Source organism: Thunnus albacares, chromosome 24 (genome assembly GCF_914725855.1).
Source record: "Thunnus albacares chromosome 24, fThuAlb1.1, whole genome shotgun sequence".
Taxonomy (NCBI): domain Eukaryota; kingdom Metazoa; phylum Chordata; class Actinopteri; order Scombriformes; family Scombridae; genus Thunnus; species Thunnus albacares.
Genome location: NC_058129.1, coordinates 12,485,804 through 12,510,616, shown reverse-complemented (window position 1 = coordinate 12,510,616; position 24,813 = coordinate 12,485,804). Strand labels below are relative to the sequence as shown.

At 41.1% G+C, this 24,813-nt stretch overlaps 1 protein-coding gene across 1 annotated transcript in view; it reads left to right on the top strand.

Moving 5' to 3' along the window:
- Positions 1 to 2,821: 2,821 nt before the first annotated feature.
- The window catches only part of LOC122976688 (protein unc-80 homolog), a 47,513-nt gene continuing 25,521 nt past the window's right edge, over positions 2,822 to 24,813 (top strand). Inside the window, exons 1-22 of the mRNA XM_044345310.1 lie at positions 2,822 to 3,021; positions 3,499 to 3,547; positions 3,897 to 4,053; positions 5,258 to 5,598; positions 6,135 to 6,258; positions 6,367 to 6,431; positions 6,739 to 6,881; positions 11,406 to 11,679; positions 11,914 to 12,048; positions 12,192 to 12,408; positions 12,870 to 13,010; positions 14,260 to 14,528; positions 15,076 to 15,417; positions 15,519 to 15,650; positions 16,079 to 16,226; positions 17,443 to 17,493; positions 17,999 to 18,147; positions 19,381 to 19,544; positions 20,372 to 20,470; positions 20,728 to 20,936; positions 23,010 to 23,116; positions 24,259 to 24,352. Of these exons, the coding sequence (XP_044201245.1) occupies positions 2,930 to 3,021; positions 3,499 to 3,547; positions 3,897 to 4,053; positions 5,258 to 5,598; positions 6,135 to 6,258; positions 6,367 to 6,431; positions 6,739 to 6,881; positions 11,406 to 11,679; positions 11,914 to 12,048; positions 12,192 to 12,408; positions 12,870 to 13,010; positions 14,260 to 14,528; positions 15,076 to 15,417; positions 15,519 to 15,650; positions 16,079 to 16,226; positions 17,443 to 17,493; positions 17,999 to 18,147; positions 19,381 to 19,544; positions 20,372 to 20,470; positions 20,728 to 20,936; positions 23,010 to 23,116; positions 24,259 to 24,352 (3,502 nt within the window). The 5' untranslated portion in view covers positions 2,822 to 2,929. The remainder of the gene's footprint in view (positions 3,022 to 3,498; positions 3,548 to 3,896; positions 4,054 to 5,257; positions 5,599 to 6,134; positions 6,259 to 6,366; positions 6,432 to 6,738; positions 6,882 to 11,405; positions 11,680 to 11,913; positions 12,049 to 12,191; positions 12,409 to 12,869; positions 13,011 to 14,259; positions 14,529 to 15,075; positions 15,418 to 15,518; positions 15,651 to 16,078; positions 16,227 to 17,442; positions 17,494 to 17,998; positions 18,148 to 19,380; positions 19,545 to 20,371; positions 20,471 to 20,727; positions 20,937 to 23,009; positions 23,117 to 24,258; positions 24,353 to 24,813) is intronic.

Genomic DNA, 24,813 nt, shown 5'->3' with positions numbered 1-24,813 from the left:
GAGTAACAGCCTAAAATGGTAAGATATTCAATATACAGTCATGTGACAAGGAAAGACCGCAAACTGTCATATATCGATATTTAGATCTAATGGTTTCAAAGCTTTACCCACTCTAGACACTGAAATTCAGAATATCTATGCCTCTGCTGCTTTGATTTTCTTGGGAGTCCTGCAACTTTATGGAAGTGAAATCCTAAATCACCAGAGACCCACTTTAAGTAATGTCTTTACGCAGTGAGGTACTTACTATAGTTATACATTATTTATATTTCTGCAATTCTCTTCTTCTACTAAAGTACATTTTAGAGGGAAATATTAAACTTGTTACTCCACTATACTTACCGCAGATAAAGCTCTTACATATAAAATATATGATCAACACACACATATATATATAACCTTTATTTAAAAAGAAAGAAAATCATTGAGGGCTGGCCCTCATTTACAATGATTTCAAGTATAAAAAAGATATAAAGTTATGATAAAAAATACAAGATAAAAGAGAACAATCAATAAAACAAGTATATAAGTGCAGTTAATACAAGATACAAGATGTAAAACCAAATCAATTAAATGAGGTGCAAACAGAACTGAAGTGGTTAGTGATCATAGATTTAAAATGGGTTACTAAATTATCATTTTTTTAGGGTGCTCTGCAAAGAGTTCCCTGCGGTCGGAGTATAAAAGCAAAAAGCAGATCTTCCAAGCTCAGTACAAACTCTAGTAACATGTAGTGAAAGAGAGTCATTAGACTTAGAGTATGATGTGTCCACCATAGTTGTGATATAAAATGGCAGCTTCACAATATAAGGCCCTTGTAGATAGATAAATAAATACATATGCTTATCACGTCTCTCAGACATAGAAGACCACCCAACTTTTCCATACATCATGCAACGATGAGTGCTAAAAACATCACCAGTAGTAAACCACGGAAGAGCGGAAGGGTAAACAGCATCCAAGGGCTTAAGGGTTGAGGCAGAGGCATGCCTATAAATTACATCACCATAATCTAAGACAAAAAGAAAAACAGCTTCAACAATCCTTCTCCTACAAAACATAGGCAAGTTAATTCTATTTCTATACAAAAACAATTAATTTGTTGACAAGATTGTCCATATGAAATTTGAATGTGAGTTTGTATGTATTCTGTAACTCTCTCAATAATGGATCCTTGTACAGTGGAAATATGAAAGTTTTTGCTACCATGCGATAAAATACAATATGCTATAATCCGCATATAAATGTGCATGGCAATTAGTTAAAGATGAAAAGATATTATTCATATAAATTGTAAAAAAAAGAAAACTGGACCCAGAATAGAGCCTTGTGGAACACCCTTAGTTATTAGTAAAAACTCTGAACAAATAGTTCCCAACTGACTGCTGCCGATCAGATAGGTAATTCAGGAACCATGCACACGCACTTGAACTAAAACCAACATTACATAAAATATGTAAAAGCAAGGAATGATCAACAGTGTCAAATGCCTTTGATGGCAGCACAGTGTTTTTTCTCATCAAATATAATGTAATGCAATAAGTTAAGCCTAATGTAGTTCCTTTGCCTTGAGCAGCTAAGACATTAAAATGCTACTTACATGTTAATGCATTATTATGTCATTATAATCAAATAATAACCTACATATGGTGAGTTAAAGTCCCCCACCACTCAAAAATATATTTTTTCTGCCAGTTCCTACAGTTGGATGTTTGAGCTTCACTGTGCAGAGTTTGACACTTTCATCTGTTTGAAGCGAAAAGTTTCTCTGTGCTCGTTGAAACTCTGATTTTAAGGGACAGGCTTTTTAGCAAGATTTGTGACATCACAACCAGTTTCAGTCCAGTATGCAACTTGCACAAGTGTGACGTGGAAACTTGAAGCCTCCAGTGCACATACACTGAAAATTAACTTTTCAGCAAAGGAGGAGACATCTTGAGTCCATCAGTGAAAATTTGCATACTCAGAGATTCTGGATTTTTAATGAGAGAGAAGGAGTAGATGCCATTTTATGGATTTTAATGAGATAAGCATACTTTTTTTGTGGAAAAACCACATCAGACACACATTATTGTTCCAAGCAGAGTATTTTTAGATGTCTTATACATGTCAGGTGGGGATCTTTAACATGTTGACAGGGGCCATTCTGCAATAAAAACGTTTACTTTAAGTATATTTTGCTGATAACATTCTTTATAGTGCTTTTACCTCAGTAAAATTTCAAATCCAAGGCTTTTACTTCTAATACTATATATTTGTAGTGTGGTTTTGCTGCTTTTACTTAAGTAAAGGGTTTTTGATACATCAAATCAAACTCTGTTCATCGTCCACAACGTTGTCCACCTGGGTTATTATTAAACAACCTGTTGATATTCAAATGGAGGGATTATCCTTCCTGTGAATGCACCATTCAGGATGCGAGCCGACGTGTGTTTGCAGCAATTTGCGTTTTTTCTATATGGTCAAGTCATATGAAGTGCCCCTGTGCCATTCCCTATAATGATAAAGAAAAGCAGAGGGTTGACAATAAAAACATCTGGCCCAGCTGCACACTGCGTCTTTAAGCTCCGCCACCGATAAATTAGCACGCCGATCAACTGTCGCTGTCCGGTGAGGGAGGTGCTGAAATCAGAGCGCTCTCTCCTTCTCCTTCTCCTTCTCCCCGACCCACCCTCCACCCCCCTCCTCTCTCCCCTTCTCTCTCTCTCTCTCTTTCTCTCTCTCTCTCTCCCTCTCTCTCTCTCCCTCCCTCTCTCTCTCTCTCTCTCTCTCTATATCGCCGCCGACCGACCGACACTTGCAGCCATTTTACGCAGGACGAACCCAATCATGTCGTGAGGGAAGATCACTGGTCACCTGGGCAGAGCCAGCAGCCGCCGCGCGTCCCGGTGGTCGCACACAGGCAGGCAGGCAGGCAGGTCCGGCAAAAATGGTGAAGAGGAAAAGCCTGGACGAGAACGAGCCGGAGTGCGGGAAAGGAATACCGTTCCCCATCCAGACCTTCTTATGGAGGCAAACCAGGTTAGTATGTGTTTCAGTGGAAATTGATAACAGGTGTTTATCATTGCCGAAAATAAGCAGGATCAAGGTTTGACAGCAGTCGTGGCAAAAGTCGCTGCCTGACACATGAGAAGGGCAACCGCATTTTTATTCTAACAGGCGTCAAAATTGATGTATTGCCTTCTAATAATTCAACCCGTGATCGGTAATCGTGTGTCACTGAGTGTGTCATTTCACTGGTGTCAGTGAATGGTTTAAATGGAGGGAGGTGGGCTTGCATGTTTTTGCAACTGTGGTGTGAATGGAGATGGATGCAGATTGTATGATGTCACACCTGTAAAGCATATTTGCATTAAAAGTGGGCCAAAGAAAAGGAATTGTTTGTGTAAAATTTATATTTTGTTTGTGGCACTGGAGATTAAATTTCCATAGAAATAGTGTAAACTACATTCATATATTTTTTTAATCTCATACAAGCATGTTTTTTTGTATTTTCAGTGCATTTCTGCGTCCGAAGTTGGGAAAACAGTATGAAGCATCTTGTGTGGTAAGTCATTTAGATAATGCAAGTGCATGATGAGGGGAAATAATCGCTCCCATCCCAGTAATCTGTTTTTACCTTAATGCACCTGCAAATCAAGTGTACTCTTCATTCTGCATTTAGCAAATTAGTTTTCCCCCCATGCTTCCTCCTATTACCCAGGAGCCAGACCTTTGGCAACTCATATCCATAATGACGCTTCTCCAGATCCCTTTGGATCTAAACAGAGCTGCCACTGTGTCTCCCACAGGCATTGCCTTGCTTTGGGCCATGTGAGACATTTAGATAGTCAAAGAAAGAGGCTTTAGTTCCTGGCTTATGTCTCTTTTCTTCTTCTCTCTGGCTGTCTCCTCAGTCCTTTGAGAGGGTGCTGGTGGAGAATAAGCTCCACGGGCTGTCGCCGGCCCTGTCAGAGGCCATCCAGAGCATCTCCCGCTGGGAGCTCGTCCAGGCAGCCCTGCCTCATGTACTCCACTGCACCTCCATCCTGCTGTCTAACAGGAACAAGCTGGGTGAGGACACGCAGAACACACATTACCAGAGCTTCAGGCATTGAGTTGACAGGCTCATCCAGGTTATCCTTATTCAACAAAACACCAAACTGATGTTCTTTCAGTTACAGGAACAGCCTGACCGTACAGTTCTGAATTATGGGAAGCAAAAAACAAAACAATTAACATGTTTATTTAAATGAAATCACTTTTTCTGGGTCATGTCAGAACCTAAATGCACAGACAGGCAATTAAGGATGTGCACTGACTATTTAATGCAAATATATAGACAAGATTAATAAGACAAGAGCCTTGGTTTAGTATTATTGACAATACCGCTGTGACTAACTATTATTTTCATTACTGATTAATCTGCTGATTATTTTCTTGATTGATTGATGAATTGTTGCCATTCAGAATTTTCTTGAGCCAAAGATGACATTTTCATAGTCTTATTTTGTCTAACCAATAGTCTAAAACCAAAATAATATAAAGTTTACTCTCGCATAAGACGAAGAAAATACTAGATATTTGACATTTTTTCGAAAATGACTGAAATGACAGATTATCTGTTGATTGACTAATCAATCGATTAACCGAAATTATTTGGCTGTATAGTTGTGGCAATGAATACCTAAAGGCACAGGTGATAAACAATTACATCATGGTAAGAATCTTTTTCAATGTACAAAATTGTACAACAAAATATGATATGATTCAAATGGCCTTTTTTTAAGTCCAAGAGGTTAGATAGATAGATTTTATATAATAACCTTTAGAGATGCCATGTTATCCTTCAACTGAAGTGAAAAATCATTCAAATCAAAAGTTATAAAACTATTGTTTTGTGTAAGTTTCTCTGAAAATGATTCTAGCTTCTCAAATATGAATATTTTCTGGTTTCTTTAGTCTTTTTTCTTTAGATTGGATTTGATTGTGGACTGCTGATCAGAGACATTTGAGGTCAGAGCAAAAGAAGACATTTGAGGATGTTATCTTGGACTTTGGGAAACAGTGCTCAACATTTTTCACGATTTTCTAATTGAGAGAACAATCAACAGATTAATCGATAATGAAAATAATCCTTACTTGCAGCTCTTTATAATTCCAGTGATAAACAGGAGCCACCCACACAAACACTAAAGCTTCATGCTGCCTCTCGAGCCCATTCATCACCTCACTAAGCTGCCGTCAACATTAACTCCTGACCTTTGACCTCTGACAGGCCACCAGGACAAACTGGGTGTGGCCGAGACCAAGCTGCTCCACACCCTGCACTGGATGCTGCTGGACGCTGCCCAGGAGTGCAACCATGAGCCCAGCCTGGGCCACGGCTGGTCCGCCGGCAGCAGCAGCAGCGCCTTCCTCCAGCCTGTCGGGAACCAGGGCTCATCACCGGGGGCTCCTGGCTCCTGCTCTGGCTCGGCCTTAGGGGGGTCTGGGCCCCAGCACAGCGGTTCCCTACTGGAGGAAGATGAGCACACTCGTACTAAGCTGTTCCACAAGAGTATGGCCACCGTGGAGCTGTTTGTGTTCCTGTTCGCTCCGCTTATTCATCGGATAAAGGTTTATTATAACAGAAAACTATAATACTTCCTGAGTTAATACCATTCATTGTTACTGTGCAGTTTCAGTATTTTCTATCATACAAAGAGCGACTGTCTCAGGGGAGGTTTAGCAATTATTAGCAGCAGCTTTATTTAGCTTCTTTCTAGAATTATTAATATCTATATATATTATTAATAACCCTCCAACAAATACACTACTCAGGGTCACCCTACGCCTGGATTGATCTGTGTGTACAAACAGATACAAGGGTCAGGTTACAATACTCTCGGGATTGTTCTGTTTCCCAACTGAGCAATAAATTACTATATCTTGTAAGCAATCATATCATAATAGTAGTGCTCTTTGAAGAATCCAGTAACATTATAACATCTTTGCATTTCAAGTCATAAAAGTTGATTAGTGAGCCTTTTAAGCTGTTTCTTGCTTTGATTGGATAATAATTACATGATTGAGGAAGCAGCATTTCATCTTCATGCAACTCATTTGCACTAATGCTTCCTCTGTAAATTTGAAATATGTGTCCTTTTTTGTAGGAGTCAGACTTGACCTTCCGATTAGCCAGCGGTCTGGTAATATGGCAGCCAATGTGGGAGCACCGCCAGCCTGACATCTCTGCCTTTACTGCGCTCATCAAACCTGTCAGAAACATTGTGACAGGTGAACAAAAAAATCTTCACTTACAGTTAATTGCATCCCTTTAAGAATGAACCTTTTTGTATTTGTTCGTACTTAAGATATATAATCTGCTACTCCTGTCTGCAACAGCTAAGAGGAACTCCCCAGTGAACAACCAGTGCAGCCCCTGTGGATCCGGCAACCCAGGTCCCATGGTGAGTGAGTGTTTTTTAGCACAGATCTTGTTAGAATTTGCTACAGACGTCCCATGTTGATTGAATGTGTTCAGGCAAGAGTCTGAGGCCGCTTCCCCTCCCCCTTTTCAGCATTTCCCCCTCAGGGGCTGGCTGCTAATATTCATTAGCACCATCCATCCGGGAGCATTAGCGTGGTTAGCTAGGGTCACTACAGAAACCTCACTCCAACCTCAGAGCCTTTAATTATCCGGAACTGTCTGTCTGTCTTTTTTTTTTTTTTGTGCCTGTTTATCTAACCATCTATCTGTCCATCTGCCTCCCACAGGGCTTCCAGGTGGTTTGCGAAGCCACCCAATCAGATTCCTCCTCCCCCACGGCTGGAGAGCAGAGCTGTCGTCGTGGTAACTCAGTTGAGAAAGGTGGCCCTTCCCAGCAACCCCCGCCAGTCAAAGGCCCTTCCAAGAAAAAGTGAGCACTGTTAATCAAATTACCATCAAGAAGCAGGGAGATAGGTAGCTTTTGGTAATGTGCAAGTCATTTTTTTTTTTGGAGCTATGTGGAAGAGTTATGTCCATGCAGGCCTGCTGTTAAGAAGGAGGTGGAGGTGTCATAAATAGTGTGAATGCAACAAGACGACGCCAAATGGGAAGTGTTAACATAATAACCTACATGGCACAGACACTTTTCATCCATCATCTTTCCTTTAAATGTGTGCTCACTTCTATAAGTGCATTTTTTCTTTGGTGTCAGACTTCCTAACGTAATAGAATATTCTCTATAATCTAATCGTTGACAAAACTTTTATTGTCTCAAAAGCAGCTTGTCTGTTGGGGTTTGGACATCCTGTCGCTCTGTCAGCTTAGAGATTTTGGTGATGGCGACCCAAAACAAATCCCCATGAATCAAGTCATGTTTTCTAGCATGAAATCAAAAATTTGTCCTTGAGAGTTTTACAATCTGTACAGCATACAGCCATCTGTAGACCCTTGCTTTTGACAAGGAAAAACATGAGAAACTCAGCAGAATTAACAGAGGAGAGATCTCTTTTACAGAATGGATTGACATTTACGTAACAGGCAAAGGGGCAGCACTGCACAATACTAGGAATGCAGCATAACAGAATTTCAAGACAACAGAAAATATAAGAAACCAGCTAAATATGACAGGATGTAATCATCAGTCAAGGCTGCAGTTTGCCCTTGGTTCATTTTACTGATGCATGAGTAACTTGATTATTACATAGTTGCTCTTAAAGGCCCTGAAAACTATTTTCACTTGGCTTCCTGCAACTGAAGGCGTTATACATGGACGCATAATTTTATGCCAAGATAGAACCTTTTTTAGTAATTGCACTTGAGAGATTGTCTTTTTTTCAGTTTTTGTCTGAGCTCTTCTCACTGGTTTTAAGTGGGCAGGGTGCTGTTGGGAAAAGGTGGATTTAGCAACATTTGAATCAAAAATTTGAGTTATTTGCCTATGTTGCCTGGCCACTGTCAATTGATTGGTGCTTATTTAGTAATTAATATTTAACTTTATAGAGAAATACTTACCAAGTCATGGGGGCTTTAAACCCATAAAACCTTTGCAGTTTGGTTTCTGTTTCTCTGTAGCTGTTCCAATTTGCATGAAAGAGGACCAAGACTTGTTTTTTTTTCAGGCACAACACAGTCACGAGATGCCACTTCATGTTAAATGTAATGTCATGTCTCACCAAAAAAATCTCCACATGATTTACATAAACTGCACCAAAAATGTGTTGGTCAGTGTATCATATTAGCACAACAGCATCTTTTTTTATCACCAATATGAGATATGTACATGATGTCTCTTGCAACATGAATGGGTGTTGTTTTTCATATTAATTATTAGTTCAGATTCATAATGAGTAATATATTATTTTACTCACAAACACTGCTTTGACAAAAGCTTTCATAATGAATAATTTATCCAGGATTTACCAAAGACGCTGGTTGTGGGTTGAAGCAGTGCAGAAGTGCAGTGATTTATAAGTGACCCGCGCTGACACAGAGCTGGTGCCATCATCTCGTTGATGGCTAAACATTTAGCCCTGCGGCACCGTCTGTCGAACACACTGCACAGCACAGCTCGCTCCACTAGCTCGTGAGAGCTAGCGTATAGGAATAGCTCCTCCTTCCCCTGTGTAATGCGTTGCTCTAAGCAGTCTCAGTCAGCACAGAGACACACACACACATACATAGCCTTGTCTTGCTCGAGTATTTGCAGACCCATCTGACATTTGCCCACATAACCAGGGTAATTATGCTGAAGTAATGTGCTACATGTCTAATGCTGGCAGTGTCCCTGGCCTGGCATGACATGGCCTGGCTTGATTTGGTCTGCCCACGGCAAGTCTGGCATTGTTCGGCCTTCACTGCCAGACTTGGGCTCAGTCTGTGCTCACTTTGGCACCAATGAGAAAGGTTTGACCAGCTCAGCTGGCAGCTAATTGTAACTGACTACATTCACAGTCCGATATTGTTAACAAAAGTTTTGGTTATCCAAAAAGAAATATAGTAAATACAGATTATGTATTATTGTGACATCTAATAGCTCTGAATCCAGTGAAACAGCAGGAATATGACACCGAAAACACTCTGCAGAGAGTCCCCATTTAAATACTTCGAAACATTTGTATCCTATGTGGGTGTTTTGATGTTTTTAGGTTCATCACAGCTGGTCCGTCATCATCCTGATTCACCAAACCAGTGGGCTGAGAAGATAAGAGTGATGTGGGGAAGGCGTAGAGAAGTTGATAAGCCATCCATTGCTCATCTCAGCTCCTCCTGACAACCAAACAAATCACTCCAGTGCTTCTCCCTTTGATCTCTTTGACAGCCAGCAACTGACTGAGAATCAAAATAAGCCTGAACCCTCCTCCCCCAAGCTAGTTATATCCTCCTAGACTCAAAACTCAAACATGAGGATTTTTGAGCAGTCACATGGTAATGCAGGGAGGGAGAGATTTATCCCTATTGTTTCTCAGCATGCACTCAACTAAGACAGATTAATTGCTTTCTTTATGTGTCGATGGTGGGAATTTTAAGCCGTTGTGTGCAACTGCTGAAATGCAAGATAGGATGAGAGCAGGGCTGAGGAGAGAAGTGTGTTGAATGTAAATTAGACATACGGCAAGGAGAGTTTTGACATTTGAGGGGATTTTTCTGTAAGAGTGGATTTATTTTATGCTTTCAAGTTGTTGCATTGGACCCACAAAGAGGTGGGACTGTCCATACCAGCAGATTTCAGTCCAAGATATTCAAATTTTAATTCAAATGTGCATCATATGTTTTTCATTTTTCCCTGTCAACCCACAAGCCGTGTCAGAGTTTACATTTTTATCTTCCCCTACACACACCTCTGCGTCGTACACCACAGATAAAATAATTTCCGCTATCAGGTCCTGTGATTAATGCAGCTTACTCATCCCGTGGCGCGGCATCCACTGCTGATGCTGAGGCAGTTTCCATGGCAACCGCTGGCTGCTGCATCTCTTCTACCGCATGGAGTCAGGGGCTGGGCCGCTGCCTCTCGGAGGGCCTGGGGTGGCTGTCGTCACTCGGTCTCCGTGGCAACCTGACACAACAGCAGTAGGGAGAGTATGTGCGTGTGTGTGTTGGCTAGACAGTGAAACATGATACAGCCTCCCTCTGCTGTCCGCTCTCAAAGTGATTCATGTAGATATCGACCATCTCTTCCTGCTTCATTTATTACAACGGCCAAGATTAAATGCCTTCCTCTGTCTCTCTCCCTCTCTCAGGGTATCAATATGTTTCTCCTCAGTGTGCGGCGCTCTACACGCTCTGCAGCTCACCAACCACTGACCTTCATTCCAGCTTATTTATAGTGGACTCACGTAGGCTTAGGCTCCCTCTCTCCCTGCTGTTCTCCCAATGATGCTGGAGGGGGGATCTGCCCTTGTTTATCATCCTCCTTTGATGCATTATTAATGAAGCAATGTGGCAGAAGTTGATGACATGCTAATACAACAGGCTGTGATATAGTGTTTTTGTCATGTTAATAGCTAGTTGTATCACAGGACTGGAAAGGCTCAAAACGCTTCAATTAGTGATGCATTTTGGCCACTTGTCACAATCCCCTATCTAACTATTGATCAGGCAGTTGCTGCATTTCTAAGATGTCACTTTCACTTCTTTTCAGTACCTCTTAATTGCATCTTTTCACTGCTTTGAATCAATTTCTGTCTTTTCACTCCATCCATGCCCTTCCACAGTTTCTGCTTCCATGCTGATTTCCGATCTCTGCCCCTTTCCATCCTTGATTTTTAATTCTTTAAACTCTTTACAGATTTAGCATTGCACTTATATAACATAGTTGGTCTTGTGATCGACAGTTTAAAAAAGTATGAAAATCGCAGTATCTCTTTTATTCCATGCATTCTTCTTCCTTGTCAAAACCTGGAGCCGACATACTCCATTATGCAACTCGGCCACTGACAGTTGGGTTGGAGATTCGGGTGTCTTGTATCCGGTACTACACATGTTCGCATATACTTTACACAAGAACATGTTTACCCAATTTGAAGTTGTTTGGGGTTTTTTTTATTTTTTTTAAATAAATAGATAACTGATATGAATGCATAGAGGAGAATGTCAGGGTTCAACAATGTCAATGGGACATTCTCTGCCTCAATACTATCTAAAATGTATTGATAATACACAATAAAATAAAACAAAACTCACTTTTGAGCCATTAAATTAACCAAAACTAATTTGGGATGAATACAATTGGAAGTTTGACACTGCAGTTCCCATCATTCTTTGGGTGATGCAAACAGGAAGTGTAACATTGCCATGCAGTTTCTTAGTTAGCAATAATAAATCCATGGTTAAATGTGAGCTACAGCTGAGCTTGTTTTAACCTCTATTTGTTTTAAATTTTTTTAAAAAAAGGGGGTTAGGATTTTTGACAAAAATCAATCAGGTGCTAAACACACTCCCCACTTTCTTCCAGGACATCAGCTCCTGCTGGCTTGCCAACATCCCTCGCCCAGCGAGCACGCTACGCCACCTACTTTGACGTAGCAGTTCTGCGCTGCCTCCTGCAGCCCCACTGGACAGAGGAGGGCGTGCACTGGGCCTTGATGTACTACCTGCAGCGCCTGAGGCAGATCCTGGAGGAGAGGCCTGAACGCACCCCAGAACCCCTGGTTGCACCTCTGCCACGTCCTCGCAGCAGCTCCATGGTGGCTGCCACGCCCTCACTGGTCAATACCCACAAAACCCAGGTAATACCAAGAGGACAAAGAAGGAATAATGTGGATTTCATGAATGAATTATATAAATGTTAACACACAGGATTAATGCTCTATTGCTATGTATTTGTCATTTCAATGGCAAAACAAACTGCTGAAACACCCCTTCTTGCCCAGGCTGTCATCAAAATGCATTCATGTTATCTTTCAGATGTCCATGTTGCACTAACTGTCACATCATCTGTGTCCTCTGCTGTGTATCTGCAGGATATGAGTCTAAAATGCAATGAAGAGGGCAAATCTCTGAGCACAGAGACCTTTGCAAAGGTGTCTCTGACCAACCTCCGTCGGCAGGCAGTCCCTGATCTTTCCTCTGACCTGGGCATGAACATCTTCAAGAAGGTCAGAGACATTTTTACATTTTATCATATTAATACAAGATAGTAAAGTAAACAAGTAAAAAATGTGCAAAATTTCTTGTTCAGTTTTGTAATTCAGTCAGTCGTGGTTCTTACTGAGAAGCCCTTTTTCTTCTTCTGTGTCAGTTTAAGAACCGGCGTGAGGACCGCGAAAGGAAGGGCTCCATCCCCTTCCATCACACGGGAAAGAAGCGTCAGCGCCGTATGGGGGTTCCTTTCCTGCTCCATGAGGACCACCTGGACGTCTCGCCCACCCGCAGCACCTTCTCCTTCGGAAGCTTCTCTGGCCTGGGCGACGATCGGCGGACTCTGGACCGTGGGGGCTGGCAGGCCACTATCATGGGTAGGCAGAGCTCTCTTCATAATGAGAATAGACTGCATGTCACCAGTTCACAGTGCTGCTTACTCTCCCTTAAGCTCCCATTTGGTGAGTCAGAGCATTCTGCCTGGATCTGGCTGTCAGCTAGTGAATTAGGTCAGTTCATTAACATTGGTATTGGCATTGGTATTAGCTCTCACAGAGAAGTGTGATTAAAATTTGCCACAAAGATGTTTTTTATTATTATCCAGAGCAACTTTTTAAAGCCTTCTATGAACCTGTTTACTGTGTAAATCCACTTTGCTTGGCTACTGCTTAAAATTTCCAAGGATTATTCTCAAAATGCCAAATATATTGTATGCAGAACTCTCTCCCATACTGCTTTAAAATATACAGCTGGCCTTTATCAGCTCATTATAGGTGTGTTTGGATCTGTACGTGTGTGTGTGTTTGATTGCTGACATCTAGATCTGTTGCATCACCAGGAAAATTCACACGGAGGGGCAGCACAGACACAGCTGCAGACGCAGACAGCCTGAGCGCCAAACACTCTCATTCCCACCACTCTCTGCTCAGAGACATGCCCGACCACTCCAACAGCCACAGCGATAACACTGTCAAAGAGGGTAAGGAGGATGCAGATCTGTGGTCCAGAGCATGTTAGTAAAAACACACTCAATAACAAGTTTTCTCCTCTTAAATATCCAATGATTCAATCAAAAATGAGGACTTATTGTCCAATTTTTCATATTGTTGATGTAGTTTGGAGGGAAGTAAACCAAAAATTATCCATTTCTTAAATTTTTAGATGCACAGTAGAAAGTAAAGTCAGCATACAAAACCAGGATAATAGAAAATGTTGTGTGCTGCTAGAGAAGCTTTGCAGAACAACAGAGTGATATCAAACATGTACGTTTTATAAAAATATAACAAAATTACAAACTACAAAATAATCATATTGTCATCCATCAACTCTAATAAAGGGAGGACAGGCACTGCTGGCTCCACTGAGGCCTGCTGAGCACAGCAGAAATAGGACAGGATTATATAACAGTAATATTGTTGTGACAATGCTAATTTGCATACAAGTAACAGTGCTGGCTGTACACTCTGCTCTGCACTGCATCACGTGTATGCTATTAGGTTAAGTGAGAACAGAATATAATTATAGCAGAGAGTTGATTCTGACATGATGAATTTAAACCTCTGAAGAATTACTCGCCTCTCATATCATGTAGAAATAAGTGGAGAAAACCTGCCACAAGTGTACCGTCATTTCCGTCTTTACACAAAGTGAAAACAGAGCTCTTGTTGTTTTTTTTGTGAAATTCAGAAGAAGAGAGAAATCCTACATATATTTTGATTTAAAAAAGAACTGGATTAAAATTTAATGCATTAAATATTGCTCTATTTGCAAGATTACGACACTTGGGATTAGTTTAAAGCCTTAAATTAAGTAATTATAAACCTTGAATATAAGAGTAGACTGAGAAGCATAACATCTGAGCCTTCAGTTAGTTTTTTTTAAAGATCTAAATCAGTTATACACTTTAGCCCCAGTTATGCCCCAAAATGACTTCAACTTATTGCTCTCAAGGGGAAATTTGTCTTGCAGCCGCAGAATACACAGAGGCTTGAGCATAAAACATACAATAGAAATAAAACACATGCGAACTGACTTTAAACTATGTACATAAGATCATCAAATAAAACTGGGAGTACAACAAGGTTAATTGATCAGCAAAAGGGACATATTTAGAATTGAGAAATTGAGTACAATTAAAGAAATCCAGTAATGGAGTTAAGAAACAACAGAACATTCAACATGTGAAAAGTATTTCTCTTCTCTAACATGTCTTTTCCTGCCGCCAACAGTTCGGTCTCAGATCTCCACCATCACAATGGCAGCGTTCAACACAACAGTGGCGTCCTTCAACGTGGGCTATGCCGACTTCTTCACCGAGCACATGAAAAAGCTCTGCAACCCTGTGGCCGTCCCAGAGATCCCGGTGGAGCCGCTGGCCTGCGCCAACCTGCCGCGCAGCCTCACCGACTCCTGCATCAACTACTCCTGTCTGGAGGATGGGGAGAACATTGAGGGGACCAATAACTTTGTGCTGAAGAACGGCATGTTGGACCTCACCGTGAGTGACTTGATGAAGCTTAAATTATCCCTGTGGGCAGATACAGTTAATGGAAGTCTGCTGCTCTACTAACCAACAATGACACAAGTGGGAACCTAAATTGAATTTGATGGGGGGGGGGGTTTCTCTCTCTCAGTCCTGGTTGACAGTCCCCAGTTTGCTTTTTGTGTTTTATGTTTCCAGCAGGAGAGAGTAGTGCAGAAACGATTCAGACAATTTTTTTTGTTTAAGTCATTTAATATGCAAAAAATGCCAAATATTTAATTCTAGCCTCTCAAATTTGACAATTTTTCTGCTTGTCTCTCTTTTATAACATTGTAGATTTAATATATATGTTTTTTGGACCGTTTGTTGGACAAAACAAAAGTTTCAGGCTAATTAACTATTCGATTAATTAAGAGAGTCAATAGACTACTAGGTAATAACGATGATTAGTTAGTTGCACCCCTAAAGAGCCCGCAAGTGAAATTAAAATGTGGAACTGTCAGGAAAAGGAGTCATTTCAGCATCAATTTCTCACCTTTTTTCTCTCCCCCTTGTATGCCAGGCTGTCCTCCGGGCACTCTACGCTGTCCTGAGCCACGACATCAGCTCCCGGATCTGCGATGTGGCCCTCAACATCATCGACTGCCTGCTGCAGCTGGGTGTGGTGCCCGGCATGGGCAAGAAACTGTCCAAGCCTGACAACAAGGAGAACCAGGAGGCACGAGCCAAAGACCCGGCAGGGCAGGGCCTCGGAGGAGGAGCCCAGGGAGGCGGGGGGGTCCCGGGGACTGGCGCAGGTGGAGGGGGAGATGGAGGCGGAGGCGGAGGAGGAGGGGGAAGTGGTGGAGGAAGTGGGCAGGGGAGCAAGGATGACGTGAAGAATAACAAGGATAATGATAAAAAGGTGTGTTATAAATTTGGAGATATGAAAATATATATAAATAAAACTGTATACATAAAATGTTTGTCCTGCATGATCATGTTTGTGTCCTTCCAAATGAACAGGAAGAGGGCTCCGGCCTCAGTGCCCACCGCCTGGCTCTAACCATGCTGATAAAGATAGTCAAGTCTCTGGGCTGCGCCTACGGCTGCGGCGAGGGACACCGCGGACTGTCAGGAGATCGCCTCAGGATGCAGGTCAGACTCCTCTCTCTACCTCAGCTGACCCTCCTCTGTGCATATTTGCATTTTCCACAAATTAGCACAGTTTGCAGTGCCTGACATGTATTCATTTTCTATTAATTATTAACTGCATCGCCCGTTTGGTGCAATCAAAGTTTCATGAAAGCGAAATGAATCCTTCAAGGGGCACTGGGCTGAGTTTGTAACATCAGTGAGAAGAAGCATCTGCAGTTCTATTTTAACGCTGATCAATATTTTTTATCATTGGATTAAGTAGAGGAGCAATAAAATGCTCTCTCAACAACTGATATCCTCCATGAGAATCAATGAAAAATGATGAAAATAGCACATCCTGCAAAACAATACTTCTGTGTAAATCTTTAATACCTCACAGTGACTTTTTTTTCTACTAATATATCTGGTCCCACCTCTTTCCTTTTCAGGCGCAGAACTGCCTGACCAGCCTGTATAAGCTGGACAAGCTGCAGTTTCGCCAGACAATGCGCGAGTATGTCAACAAAGACTCCCTCAATAACATTGTGGACTTCCTGCATGCACTGCTGGGCTTCTGCATGGAGCCCATCACTGACAGTAAGTATCTAGCGTGTGTGAATGGGACCAGATGCGCATCAAGACACACAGAAAATACGCATATGCACTGACAACAAATGCACAAATAGGGCGCATCAGGGTTTGACCAACATTGGTTTAGAATGCTGATTCTTACATAAATTAAAAGAGGCTGCAAATAGTTGATATCCTGTGCAGTAGGGCTGCAACTAACAATTCTTTTCCTCATCAATTAATCTGCTGACTATTTTCTTTTAATTAATTCATTGATTGTTTGGTCCACAAAACATCAGCAGAAAGTGAAAAATGCCCATCACAAGTACCTGGAGGCCAAGGTGACTTCCTCAAACAGTCCAAAGAGAAAAGCAGCGAATCATCACATTTTAGAGGAAGTGAATGTTTCCGTTTAAACAATTAATCAATTGTGAAAATAGTTGTAGATTAATTTGATTGTTGTTTTAGCACTACTGTGCAGATGTTTGCAGCAAACTCTCTTGTGTTTTTGTACATTCATAACCATTTAAATCTATATTACACTCAAAAGTCTAATGTGGGTGCTACATTACAGAGTAGTATGAAATAATAAAAAGAAATTTATGGCAACTAGGATGCTCCAGTGTGGTTGACAAAGCTGAATTGTACTACCGCTGTCTCACCCCACACTTCGACTTTGCATTCCAGCGCTATATCTGTTTATATATCTGTTTTACCCTTCCTCCTTCCACTTGTTTCTGCTTGTCCGCGTCCCCTTTTTGTCGTCTTCCTCCTGCTTCCATCTTCCCTCCTTTTCTTCATCCACCTCAACGAGACTAATCCTACCTTCCTTACTCACTCATCCATTCTGTACACTTGCCAATCCAAAGCTTTTCCCATTACATCTCTGCTCAATCAGTGGCTTTATTGCTGAGCATTGAGACACATTGTACATGCCAATTCAGTTTTGCACTGAAAGTTTTGACACGGTAACTTGAATCAGCACAATCATGTCATACAAAATACTGTATTATTGGCAAGTTACTGAACCGATGAGTGTTTTAATTCTGAAAGTGCACAGGGCACTGTGTTTAGTTCTTTTGATGCGTGTGTGTGTTATTTTTACACGTGGCAGTCTGTGTGTGTGTGCGTCTCGAGTTCACCTCCTTCCGGAGGTGGGGTGCCACGTCCTTTAAGACACCGCCTACATGTCTGTGCTGGCCTGATGTCAATCAACTTGTGCCCCGCCTCTTTTCTCTTGCAGAGTACGGCAGTGCAGGTGAGAGGTCCAGGAGGGCGAAAAAAAGAAACATCGGTAGATACACATAATCAATAACAATAATATAAGCAATAAGATGAATACACTCACCTGATCAGACTCATCCCTAGGCACCGCTTCCATTGCTGCACCCCTCACTCTGTCCGAAAGTGACAAAACTCGCCTGCAACTCCAAAATTTAGACTTGTATGGTTGAATCTGGTGTTCATAGAGCTTCTATTTTTTGCATAGACAATAAGTATCATTTAACTGGACCAAGAGGATAAGCCCCACACTGTATGGTGTTATAGCAGGCCTTAGTCACTTGCATGTATTCCTTATCCCCTACCCAAAATCCTTTTCAGTTTGCTTCTCCCCCATATGCTTTATGGACCCTTTCCTTTGCCCCACCTGCCCCCCTCCCCTGCTCCTTCCCTCCCTGTTGTATGGGCTCACTGTTTTAAACTCAAGCTGGTCAGCTGTCAATAATGTTCTCCACCCTTGCTGACTAAACCACCCCCTGTGTGATCCGTGGTCTCTCCCGCCTCCCTGTTGCTTCCAGACAAGGCGGGCTTCGGGAACAACTTCACCACAGGGGACAACAAGTCTGTGGCCCAGAACATGGAGGCGGTGGTGGTGGGCTGCATGTTCAAGTCCCTTATCACCCGCTGCGCCTCGACTACACACGAGCTGCACAGCCCCGAGAACCTGGTGAGTGGTGTGTGTGAAGTCATCTGTCCATCCGCCTCCCTCTGTCTGTGTTTATTTTTCTAAGACCGTCTCTTTGGCTCTTCCTCGATTCAGATATTCTGCCTGTGCTTCAAATATCAGTTGTACTTATATTACTTAATTATTAATGGCTCATTTTGTAAAAAGCCTAAAGAAGACATCTTTGTTAATAATGCTTTGTCATACATAATGAATTGGATATGGAGTGTGCTTAATCTCACTCTGAATTAAGACCTTTAGATGACAGAATATTGTATATTTGTCCTCCAAACGATGAACACAAACACTGTATTTTAGAGCTGCAATGATAAGTCAGTTAATCAATTAATTGCCAACTATTAAATTCACCACCAACTATTTTGATAATCAATTTGAGTCAATTCAAGAAGAAAATTTCCAAATTCTCTGATTCCAGCTTCTAATATGTAAATATTTTCTGGTTTCTTTAGTTCTTGATGATAGTAAACTGAATATCTTTGAGTTGTGGAAAACTAAGACATTTATCACCATTTTCTGACTAACAACTAATGGATTAATCAAGGAAATAATTGACAGATTAATTGATAATGAAAATAATTAGTTGCAGCCCTACTGTAATATGTAACATGCAGATAAAACCTCTTAGACCATTTTCCATCAATTATACCAAGTTTCTAGATGCCTTTTGATGTGTACCAGAGTGCTCCAAGATCATTGTTTCTCTGTAAGACAATCTCATGACTTGCCTTTTGTGTCTCACATGATGAAAGCAAAGGGCCTTACATAAGGCAGAGAAAGACATTAGTACAAGAATTTTCCCAGATTTTTTTAACCAAACATAACATTGGATAGTTACTGCAGCCTCTTCAAGGCTAGTTGGATCACTGCTTTAAGAGCACTGAAGTACTGTGGCCACTTTTTGCAGCTTAGAAAGCCTGAAGGCTGGCATGACTGGTGTACGTTGGCGGAGGATGACACACTTTTCAAGGCAGGCTTCATTATGGCACAGAATCAGAGGCCACCCACTCACAAGCTGGAGCTTGGTGGCTTCAGCACGCTCCTGCTCACCCCGCATTTATGCATATATGCATGTACAAAAATACACACTCTATGTTCGATGCTAATTGCAAAGTTATATCTGATTCTAGACCCTAACTGTCAATTTTCTTCCTCTTACACTTTCTTGTTCACGCACCATTCGATTCACACGTTGTTTGTCACCCTCTTCCTTTACAGGGTCTGTACTGTGACATCCGCCAGTTGGTGCAGTTCATTAAGGAGGCCCATGGAAATGTGTTTCGCAGGGTGGCACTGAGCGCACTCCTGGACAGCGCCGAGAAAGTCGCCACCACCAAGAAACCCGAGGAGAAGGAAGAGACCAAACAGCCTGGACCAAGGAGGTACTGGCCAATCAGTGGCCAGAAATGGTCTAAATGACATCATGTTTTGTCCAACCATAAACTTGTAACTTCCTGTTGAGGCGTCTTTTAACAAAGACCTTAAACCCTTCCCCTAGTAAGTGATAAAAGAATATTTCTCATCCAATCTCGAATCAGTGCTACGCTTCTCATCACTGCTTACCTTTATTTTTTAATTTATTTTCTGTCCTGTCTGCATCTGTTTTTCTTGCATGAGTGACTGATTTGATGTCCTTATTTTCTAAATGGCCTGGCTGTACTGAGTAGGAACTAGCAGGCTGAGCAGAGTTGTAAAGTATTGACTATTACGGACTATTACGTTGCTGGTACTCATCTTTTCATGGGATCTTGTCTTGATCTTGTTGACAGTAAGAAAAATATGGAACAATGCTAGATTCATGAGACACTAAAAACACTAAATATTTGAAAGGGCTCCGGACATAATTGCAACATTTCTATGGAGTTTGCTTGCATGTTCTCCACATGTTCGCATGTATTTCATCCAGGTATTACAGTTTTTGACCGTTGACCAAGGCACAGGTCTTAGAACTTGCTTCCAGCTACTATACTTGTGCTTTCAACTAAATTGTAGAGCTGGGCAAATGCAGTGGATGATTTTTCTCCACAGGGTTGAATTACGTATAACTCAACAGTGGCTTAGAGCTCAAATCTTCATGCTATACTTGATTTCAACAAGTACATACGTCTTTGAGTTTCCATGGGACAATCGAATGGGTGGTTGGGTTCAGTTGGTGTCCGAATCAGGTGGCCTGAGCGCTCTATCTGTGTGTTGGGGTGTGTGTGTGCAGGTCAGAGGCGGGTGTGTCCGGGGAGAAGGGTCAGGTGTCCAGTGCTGCAGATGAGTGTCGCAGCTACATCTCCAGCAGACCCCCCCAGACACCCGAACAGTGAGTGTCCACCTCACAGCATCTCCATATAGCACCATCTATGTCGAGCCAAGCTGCCATTTCTCTGTTCAAAGTCAGAAAAACTTCCTGTCTCCTAACTTTTAAAAGTCTTCATGTTGCTCCTCCTCCCCAACTAAATGAAGAACAGGTCACAGCGCTTAACATATTAACACTGAAAGATGAGAATATGTGTGAGAAGCATTTTCTCTTAAATAGACATTTAAATCCTGCTTTCCTTCTCTCCCTCTCTGTACCAGTGAAGAGCAGATCCCAGGTGCTCTGCTGGGCAGGAAGGATTTTTGGAGGAAGATGTTCAAGTCTCAGAGCGCCGCTAGTGACACCAGCAGCCAATCAGAACAGGACACCTCAGAGTGCACCACTGCCCACTCTGGCACCACCACTGACCGGCGCTCCCGTTCCAGATCCCGTCGTATTTCACTACGCAAGAAACTGAAACTGCCGATAGGTAAGAGCAGTTATTCTGCAACAACTCCAAATCTTCTTGAACACTGTTTCCATTGAATTGCACTGTAGCAGTTAGCTAATATTATTGCACTCTTGCACATTCATTGAACGATGTCAAGCAATAAACCAATAAAAGTTTTGATTGTCATTGTGATTGTCACAGGTGAAGCTCTGCTGTCTCTAAGAAATATTTGCATCCCTCAAACTAACTGCATTTGCACAGATTTCTGAATCCTGACTATAGTGCAGAACAAAACAACACTAAAATAAAATTTAAAAAAATAGGCAAATCCTTAATTTTTAATAGTAACCTCCAAAGAGTTACCTTTCAGACATTTAAGGACCATTAACTATTGTATTTTAAAATAATACAATTCAGCATTAAAGAGAAAATCCAGGGACTTTGAAAAGATGTGGGGACATTTTATGGATTTCCTGAAAAAATTAAGTAAGTTAAGTAAGTTTGGGCAAACTGTACATCATCAGTAGTTTACTTTCTTTCCTTTTTAATACTTTTTCTGTAGTTAACTTATTTGTTGTTGCTTGTTTTATTTTTACATACAAACTATATTTTTGATTGTCTTTTGTGTGTTTGATATGTATTCAAAACTGAATAAATCAAATTCAGCACAATGTCAGTTAAATTAAATTAAATAAACAGGATAAAATCTAATTAAACTTAATTTCTTGGCCCAAATTCAAGAATCTTCAAGGACGTTTTTTTTACACTGTGTTAAGATCAGTTTTTACTTCATATTTTTGTATGATAATGCAACGTCCGGTTTTCTTTATGTCAAGAATGTCTAGTTTTGGTCTAGTAAATTATTATCTGTTCTCAGTGCTTAACAAATCTTACGAATCATTTTTTTTTAATATATCAGATCCATAGACAGTATGCATTTCCATGACCATACCATTGCATACGCTGTCCTAACTGTCACCTTGAAATTTCACTCTAACATGATGTGTTTTGTATGTCTAACATTGGAACACTGCCATGTCAGCACGGCCAAGTCACCTCATCTCTTTGGTCTGTTTTGTGTTCCTTTTTGTGCCTCAGCATGCCGTGGGACTGTTCGCCTACCACTCACTCTCTCTGTCTTACGTATGTGGATGTGGAACCATCTTCATGTTTGTGTCATGTCAGTTTGTGTTGGTCATCTCTCCCAGTGTGCACGGTGCTCCAGACCTGGGTCAAATTGTATTTTGCAAATCGTATTAGACGGATGGTGGGTGCTGCAGGTTACATACTTTTCTTTGATACCCTTTATTCAGTCCTACAAAGGCTATGATAGGGGTATAAGTGAAAGCTAGCTGGTGAGGTAGCCACGTCTAGCATTAGCTAAAGCTAAAAATTCTGATATATTACTCAACCAATATTTTGGTACTTCAATTTTTTATTCCACATAACTAAATGGGGGGGGATCATATATTAATTTTTATATGTTGAATTATTGATATTATTGATTTTCCACATATATTTACATAAATAAAATATATTAGAGGGACAGACAGACATATAGAAAGGCAGGGATACATTTAATCCCTACCTATAATCTTAATACAGTAAATCCAGAAAAAGGATAGAAGTACTGTTTTCACCTTACCCTGAAAATCATCCAAAAACAGATTGCAGTATCTGCAGTTTTTAGGTATTATGGATTTTGTGGCAGTATGCCTTTGGGTAAAATAATCAGCCTTAAAATTTAGCATAGTTTACTCCATCTAACTGGCAGCTACTTATGTGAAAACATACCATAAAAGTGTATTTGCAAATACCACTCGACCATGGTCTTTTGTTTAATCCATCAGGAAACAAGAAAAAAAAAATTTGTACCTTTTTTGAATGAACCTCAGTCTGTGAATCGTTATGAGCTTAGATACCCTGAATATGTGTGACTGTACAATAACAATGACTGAATGCTTTCCCCCCGATGTTCCCTCCTCTTCCTCGATACAATGTGTGTGCATGTGCACTAACCCAGTGTGTGCAGTACATCTGTGGCTTTATACTTTTCTTTGTTCTGCAGTGTCAGTTTTTCATGTACATTTCTTTATATTCATGTGTCTCCAGGAAACTGGTTGAAGCGTTCCTCTCTTTCTGGACTGACCGATGGTGTCGAGGACCTGCTGGATATCAGCTCAGTGGATCGACTCTCCTTCATACGACAGAGTTCAAAGGTCAGGAAGGTTAACAGTGTCATAACATAGCATGTTGCAACCGCCTGCCCAAGTAATGAATTAGAATTAGCATACATCCCATGTCTGCATTAATGCTTCAAATATATATATATAGATGTCTTAGTAATAGAATATGTTTAAATGGTGCAGAAATTACAATATAATAATGAAAAATAGATATTAGTCAATAGAAAAGAGTGAATAAACTATTTTTTGTATCATGTTACAGTATCAGAAGAGTAAATGATAGCCCTCATCAGACCAACGGGAAACACTGGAACCCTAAACTGAATGAACATGAATTTAATAAGGTTTTATTTTGATCTTGGTCTAAGATATGTGGATATACTTTTTTGGCTTGTAAGCACAACACTGCGTTATCTCTGAGGTCCCATAAATATATTCTACAGGATAATATAACTTTTTCACCATAAAATCTTTCATGCTCATGCTGATGTCATCCAGTTCATCAAAACTCATCATCAGGGTTCAGGATTGCTCTCAAACCTGAAGTGAATCATAAGAAAGTAACTGTCATTACAGGGGAAATGTCTTCTTGATAGCTTTTTTCAAACTTCCGGCTGACTGAATGCCCTCCACAAAAAGATAGATAAACCGAGAGCACTAATTAAGTAATCCCTGCCCACGAATTAATAAATTGACGGTACAAATTATTGAATCTAGAGCATAAATGATTAATTCAACAGCACTTATTAAATAATCCATGTGCACAAATTATTAATTCGAGAGCACAAATTATTAATTTTAGAACATTAATTAAGTCAAGTCAGTTTTATTTATATAGCGCCAAATGACAGCAGTCAAGTTATCTCAGGGTAGTTTTCACATAAAGCAGGTCTAGACTGTACTCTATGTGTGGGGAGAGAGACACACAGAGAAGCACAACAACTATAATAACAATAACAACAACGATAATAATAATAGAAATATGACTTATAATAATTATAGCAGGCGTGGGCGTCAAGCAGGACCACGGCAGCAGGCAGTCCAAAACCACGACCAATGGAAGCCTGCGATCCATAACCAACGAGACGGGAAATAATCCATGTGCACAAATTATTGAATATGTGTGTGTGTGTGTGTGTGTGTGTGTGTGTGCGTGTGTTTTCATGCATCAACAGGTGAAGTTCACCAGTGCGGTGAAGCTGTCAGAAGGCGGCGCTGCTGGGCAGGAGTACGGCAGGGACGAGGAGGAGAATTTCTTCAAGCGGCTCGGTAAATGGAGATCTGGCAGGAGGAATCCATCCAAGCTTCACCACACAGAAGAGAAAGATGGTAGACCTCCCCCACCCCGGGGTGCCCCTCGCCCACCCACGCCCCCATCGTCCTTTGTCTATTTCTCACCCTCTCTGTTTGTCCGTGTGGTTTCGTGTCTTGTCTCCTCGCAAGTCGTAGTCTGTTCTTCTTCTCTCGTACACCATTCTCCATGTCAGCTCTGCCGGATAGCTGCCTGCTACACTCTGTTAGCCTGAATGTAGTGTTTTTTCAACCCATCAGAGTGTCTAGTTTGTAAAAATACACTTTTTTCCTGAATGTTTGGCAGGATCTTTATGCTGAACTGTCTGCTACAAACTAGCTTCCAAAAAGTTCATGTAAAACAACACAATGGTAATGAAAAGCAAGACTTGGTAGCAATTGACAGAGGAAATACAGAATCTTCCTTTTAAAAATGAAAA